This window comes from Salvelinus sp. IW2-2015, unplaced genomic scaffold, assembly GCF_002910315.2.
Source record: "Salvelinus sp. IW2-2015 unplaced genomic scaffold, ASM291031v2 Un_scaffold3427, whole genome shotgun sequence".
Taxonomy (NCBI): domain Eukaryota; kingdom Metazoa; phylum Chordata; class Actinopteri; order Salmoniformes; family Salmonidae; genus Salvelinus; species Salvelinus sp. IW2-2015.
The window spans coordinates 83615-91144 of record NW_019944707.1 but is presented as its reverse complement, the minus strand read 5'-3'; the positions used below and the strand labels follow the sequence as shown (position 1 = coordinate 91144).

Sequence of the window (7530 nt, the reverse complement as noted above, 5' to 3'; positions counted from 1 at the left end):
GTCTAGTAGTTACACTGACCTCCCTGTCTAGTAGGTTATTACTGACCTCCCTGTCTAGTAGGTTATACTGACTGTCTAGTAGGTTATACGACCTCCCTGTCTAGTAGGTATACTGACCTGTCTAGTAGCTTATACTAACCTCCCTGTCTAGTAGGTATACTGACCGTCTAGTAGGTTATACTGACCTGTCTAGGTAGTTATACTGACCCTGTCTAGTAAGGTTATACTAACCTCCCTGTCTAGTAGGTTATACTGACCTGTCTAGTAGGTTATACTGACCTCCCTGTCTAGTAGGCTATACTGACCTCCCTGTCTAGTAGGTTATACTGACCCCCTGTCTAGTAGGTTATACTGACCTGTCTAGTAGGTTATACTGACCTCCCTGTCTAGTAGTGTATACTGACCTGTCTAGGAGGTTATACTGACCTCCCTGTCTAGTAGGTTATACTGACCTCCCTGTCTAGTAGTTATACTGACCTGTCTAGTAGGTTATACTGACCTGTCTAGAGTAGTTATTACTGACCTCCCTGTCTAGTAGGTTATACCAACCTCCCTGTCTAGTAGGTTATACTGACCTTCTAGTAGAGTTATACAACCTCCCTGTCTAGTAGGTTATACTACCTGTTAGTAGTTAACTGACCTCCTGTCTAGTAGGTTATACTACCTCCCTGGCTAGTAGTTAACTGACCGTAGTAGATACTGACCCCCTGTCTAGTAGGTAACTGATGTCTATAACTTACATAACTGCCAGTGTGATGTGTATAACTGACATAACTACAGTGTGATTCTATAACTTAATAATACCAGTGTGATGTGTATAACTTACATAACTACCAGTGTGATGTGTATAACTGACATAACTACCAGTGTATGTCTTAACTGACATAACTACCAGTGTGATGTGATAACTTACATAACTACCAGTGTGATGTGTATAACTGACATAACTACCAGTGTGATGTGTATAACTGACATAACTACCAGTGTGATGTGTTATAACTTACATAACTACCAGTGTGATGTGTATAACTGACATAACTACCAGTGTGATGTCTATAACTGACATAACTACCAGTGTGATGTGTATAACTTACATAACTACCAGTGTGATGTGTATAACTGACATAACTACCAGTGTGATGTGTATAACTACATAACTACCATGTGATGTGATAACTACACATGACTGCCAGTGTGATGTCTATAACTGACATAACTACCAGTGTGATGTGTATAACTGACATAACTACCAGTGTGATGTCTATAAACTGACATAACTACCAGTGTGATGTGTATACATACATAACTACCAGTGTGATGTCTATAACTACATAACTACCAGTGTGATGTCTATAACTGACATAACTACCAGCGTGATGTGTATAACTTACATAATACCAGTGCGTGATGTGTATAACTGAACCATAACTACCCAGTGTGATGTCGTATAACTTACATAACTACCAGCGTGATGTGCTATAACTGACATAACTACCAGTGTGATGTGTATAACTTAACATAACTACAGTGTGATGTGTATAACTTACATAACTACCAGTGTGATGTGTATAACTTACATGACTGCCAGTGTGATGTCTATAACTTACTAACTACCAGCGTGATGTCTAGAACTTACATAACTACCAGTGTGATGTGTATAACTTACATAACTACCAGTGTGATGTGTATAAACTGACATAACTACCAGTTGATGTCTATAACTAACATAACTCCAGTGTGATGTCTATAACTGACATAACTACCAGTGTGATGTGTATAAACTGACATAACTACCAGTGTGATTGTGTATAACTTACATAACTACCAGTGTGATGTGTATAATGACATAACTACCAGTGTGATGTGTATAACTGACATAACTACTCAGTGTATGTCTATAACTGACATAAACTACCAGTGTGATGGTGTATAACTGACATAACTACCAGTGTGATGTCTATAATGACATAACTACCAGTGTGATGTGTATAACTGACATAACTACCAGTGTGATGTCTATAACTGACATAACTACCAGTGTGATGTGTATAACTGACATAACTACCAGTGTGATGTCTATAACTGACATAACTACCACTGTGATGTGGATTAACTGACATAACTACCAGTGTGATGTCTATAACTGACATAACTACCAGTGTGATGTGTATTAACTTACAACTACCAGTGTGATGTGTATAACTTACAAACTACCAGTGTGATGTCTATAACTGACATAACTACCAGTGTGATGTGTATAACTGACATAACTACCAGTGTATGTCTATAACTGACATAACTACCAGTGTGATGTGTATAACTTACATAACTACAGTGTGATGGCTTTATAACTTACATAACTACCAGTGTGATGTCTATAACTACATAACTACAGTGTGATGTCTATAACTTAGACATAACTACCAGTGTGATGTCTATAACTGACATAACTACCAGTGTGATGTCTATAACTTAGCATAACTACCAGTGTGATGTCTATAACTGACATAACTACCAGTGTGATGTCTATAACTGGACATAAACTACCCATGTGATTATAACTGACATAACTACCAGTGGATGTTATAACTGACATAACTACCAGTGTGATGTTCTATAACGTGACATAACTGCAGTGTGAGTCTATACTGACATAACTACCAGTGTGATGTCTATAACTGACATACTCCAGGTGATGTCTATAACTGACATAACTACCAGTGTTAGTCATAACTACATAACTACCAGTGTGATGTCTATAACTGACATAACTACCAGTGTGATGCTATAACTTACATAATACAGTGATGTGTATAACTACATAACTACCAGATGTGATGTGTATAACTGACATAACTACCAGGTGATGGTATAACTGACATAACTACCAGTTGATGTGTATAACTTAATAACTACCAGTGTTGTCTATAAGACTAATACCATGATGTATAACTGACATAACTACCATGTGATGTCTATAACTACATAACTACCAGTGGATGTCTATAACTTACATAACTATCAGTGTGATGTCTATAACTGACATAACTACCAGTCTGATGTCTATAACTTACATAACTACCAGCGTGATGTCTGAACTCCAGTCCAAAGTATTCCTTCTCCAACAGCTTGAGGTGGCCACACACCTTGTAAGAAGTCACATCCAGGATCCTTTGCTGTGGGGGAGAGGACAGGAAGAGACCGAAGTCATCAGTTACCAACAAGGTAACGATGTATGCTTGCTTTATTTATCTTGGTAAGGTTGTACAGGAGAACGTTTTCTCAATGATTTACCTGGTTAAAGAGAGGCAACATCAAATCTAGTGTTTTACACGACTAGATGAGGAACTTATTAGCACGACTAGATGAGGAACTTATTAGCACGACTAGATGAGAACTTATTAGCACGACTAGATGAGGGACCCTTTAAGGGAAGCTGACCTTGGCTTGCCAGCAGAGAGACATGATGTCAATGTTTTCTAGAAGAAATTAATCACAGTATAAACATATTTAGTGCATTCATACTATATTTATTTTACCACAACTTTTATATGAAATATAACAATTTCAAAAATAGGCCTAAAATAATTATTAGGCTATGTGTAAAGAATTTACAACATACTACAGTATGTAATTTCGTATCCTTCATCATTGTCGTTCTCTTTATTTTACTTTATTTAACCAGGCAAGTCAGTTAAGACAAATTCTTATTTTCAATGACAGCCTACCAGGGAACAGCAGGTTAACTGCCTTGTTCAGGGGCAGAACGACAGATTTTTACCTTGACAGCTCGGGAATCGATCCAGCAACCTTCCGTTACTGGCTCAACGTCTAACACCTAGGATACCTGCTGCCCTCTAGTGAGTTAGTTTGTTTTTCCATTTACAGATCAGGCTACCCATGACAATAATGCTGATAGCTGTAGTCGAGCCATGACGTAGATAAAATACAGTGTCTTCTGTTTTGGGATCCGTTTCCCCAAAGTTTAGGGGAGTTCTCGGTTCTGTACGCGCCGTGTCCTTCCCGCTCGGTCTGACTCACACGGTAGTTAATTAGCGGTGCCGCTGGCGGAGGAGAATGAGAGAGGCGTGAGAGTGACATCCTCTTCCTTGCACTGTGACACAATCCGAACCTGTTTTTTTAGGCCTGTTTGACCCGACGGGGGCGCGCCTGCATCCTCTCATTAATTGTGTCATTACTGGACAGCGAGCGCGAACAGAACCGCCGTAACGATCATCAACAACGTTTAACGTCCACCCTTACAACACTCCTCAACAACTAGGCTATCAAACTACCGATTAGAGCGTCAGCTGGCCAGAGAGAGAGGGAGAGCGAGGAGAGAGGGAGAGGGGGGAGTGTAGTGGGTATGTGGTAAACTCTAATCTGTAGTTACAGCATGTATGAATGGTTGGCCTTTATATCGTCATCCACCATCCACCCTTCCGTCTCTTCTGTATCCAGGCCGCTAATAGTTCTTTCTACCTGGGGGCAGAAGGCTGGTTAATTGGGGGCAAGAGATGATGGTGGTACTCAACTCAAACTCACGTGAAAAATGGGCTACTACTCACCCTCTCCTTCTCAACACACAAATATACCACTATCCTCAAGGCTATTCACATCTCTCCTTTCTCTTTTATCTCCCCCCCCCCCCCCCTGACCTCCTAAAGAAAACCACACAGCAAGGGTCTTTTTCTTTCCGTTTCACTCTCCATCCCTCATCCCCTGCAGTAAAATGCCCGTGAGGCCCCGGTCACCGGCGCTCTCTGACAGAGAAAGCAGATAATGGGACCAGTAGTAAAGGCTACTTTACAAGAACAACACCGCGAGCAAACGACCCCTCCCCCACATACGCGCACACATCACTATACATCTTTTCCATCTACTGAGTAGATGAGGGTTATGAGTATGAGGTTTTGTAGACTAAATAACAGTACTTGTTCCAGGTGTGGCTGGAACAGTTGAAACCTCTAGCCAATCAGATAAAGAGTAAGTGTGTGTTGTTTCATGTGTGAGTGATTAGTAGTAACTTGAGTAATAATGTGTATAGTGGCTTGCAAAAGTTTTCACCCCCCTTTGCATTTTTCTTATTTTGTTGGCTTACAACCTTGAATTAAAATAGCTTTTTTGGGGGGGGGGTTGTATTATTTGATTTACACAACACAACATGTCTTCCACTTTGAAGATGCAAAATATTTTTTATTGTGAAACAAACAACAAATAAGACACAAAAACAGATAACTATTCACCCCCCAAAAGTCAATAATTTGTTGAGACACCTTTTGCAGCAATTTCAGCTGCAAGTCTCTTGGGTATGTCTCTATAAGCTTGGCACATCCAGCCTCTGGGATTTTTGCCCATTCTTCAAGGCAAAACTGCTCCAGCTCCTTCAAGTTGAATGGGTTCCGCTGGTGTACAGCAATCTTTAAGTCATACCACAGAATCTCAATCGGATTGAGGTCTGGGCTTTGACTAGGCCATTCCAAGACGTTTAAATGTTAAACTGGAGCAGTTTTGCCTTGAAGAATGGGCAAAAATCCCAGTGGCTAGATGTACCAAGATATTCTTTCCATTTTTTAATAATAGATTTATTGGTGCTCATTGGGATGTTCAAAGTTTCTGATCTTTTTTTATAACCCAACCCTGATCTGTACTTCTCCACAACTTTGTACCTGACCTGTTTGGAGAGCTGCTTGGGTCTTCATAGTGCCACTTGCTTAGTGGTATTGCAGCCTCTGGGGCCTTTCAGAACAGGTGTATATATACTGAGATCATGTGACAGATCATTTGACACTTAGATTGTACACTGGTGGACTTTATTGTGTGACTTCTGATGGTAATTGTTTGCACCAGATCTTATCTAGGGGCTTCATAGCAAAGGGGGTGAATACATACAGTATATACCCGCACCACTTTTCCGTTTTTTATTTGAAATATAATTTTTGGAAACAAGTTATTTTTTTCATTTCACTTCACCAATTTTGACTATTTTGTGTATGTCCATTACATGGAATCCAAATAAAAATCTATTTAAATTACAGGTCGTAATGCAACAAAATAGGAAAAACACCTTCGGGAGTGAATACTTTTGCAAGACACTGTATACTCTCTTTCTTTGATTGTGGTTAACTTCTCTCCCCCCTTTCTCTCTCCTTACCTCTCTCCTTACCTCTCTCCTTACCTCTCTCCTTACCTCTCTCCCTATCCGTCTCCCTCTCCCTCTCTCAGACACCAGTGATCTGTTCTTCAGATTCATTGTCAAGTTCTTTCCTCCAGACCCAGGACAGCTGCAGAGAGGACTCACAAGGTGTGTGTTTGTGTGACGTGCCTTCCTCAGATACATTAGTCAGTGACAGTGTTTATATTAGTAGAGGATCACTCACTAGGGCCGTCGTCAGTGATAGTGTTTATATTAGTAGAGGATCACTCACTAGGGCCATCGTCAGTGATAGTGTTTAGAACCCTGTCTTTCAAAGATAATTCATAAAAATCCAAATAACTTCACAGATCTTCATTGTAAAGGGTTTAAACACTGTTTCCCCATGCTTGTTCAATGAACCATAAACAATTAATGAACATGCACCTGTGGAACGGTCCAGACGGTAGGCAATTAAGTCACAGTTATGAAAACTTAGGACACTAAAGAGGCCTTTCTACTGACTCTGAAAACACAAAGAAATATGCCCAGGGTCCCTGCTCATCTGCGTGAACGTGCCTTATGCTGCTGCAAGGAGGCATAAGGACTGCAGATGTGAACGGCAATAAATTGCAATGTCCGTACTGTGAGACGCCTAGACAGCACTACAGGGAGACAGGACAGACGCTAATCATCCTCACAGTGGCAGACCACGTGTAACAACACCTGCACGGATCGGTACACTCCGACATCACACCTGCGGGACAGGTACAGGATGGCAACAACAACTGCCCGAGTTACACCAGGAACGCACAATCCCTCCGTCAGTGCTCAGACTGTCCGCAAAAGGCTGAGAAAGGTTGGACTGAGGGCTTGTAGGCCTGTTGTAAGGCAGGTCTCACCAACATCACCGGCACCAACGTCGCCTATGGGCACAAACCCACCGTCGCTGGACCAGACAGGACTGGCAAAAGTGCTCTTCACTGACGAGTCGCGGTTTTGTCTCACCAGGGGTGATGGTCGGATTCGCGTTTATCGTCGAAGAATGAGCTTTACACCGAGGCCTGTACTCTGGAGCAGGTCGATTTGGAGGTGGAGGGTCCGTCATGGTCTGGGGGCGGTGTGTCACAGCATCATTGAACTGAGCTTGTTGTCATTGCAGGCAATCCTACGCGTGGTGTGTACAGGGAAGACATCCTCCTCCTCATGTGGTAAACTTCCTGCAGGCTCATCCTGACATGACCCTCCAGCATGACAATGCCACCAGCCATACCGCTCGTTCTGTGCGTGATTTCCTGCAAGACAGGAATGTCAGTGTTCTCTCATGGCCAGCGAAGAGCCAGAATCTCAATCCCATTGAGCACGTCTGGGACCTGTTGGATCAGAGGGTGAGGGCT

The 7530-nt window shown here is 41.7% G+C and overlaps 1 protein-coding gene across 1 annotated transcript in view; it reads left to right on the top strand.

The window, feature by feature from the left end:
• Positions 1-4732: 4732 nt before the first annotated feature.
• LOC139025857 (FERM domain-containing protein 7-like) overlaps positions 4733-7530 on the top strand; it is a 20080-nt gene continuing 17282 nt past the window's right edge. The window contains exons 1-3 of the mRNA XM_070441091.1: positions 4733-4738; positions 4944-4986; positions 6226-6304. Of these exons, the coding sequence (XP_070297192.1) occupies positions 4733-4738; positions 4944-4986; positions 6226-6304 (128 nt within the window). The remainder of the gene's footprint in view (positions 4739-4943; positions 4987-6225; positions 6305-7530) is intronic.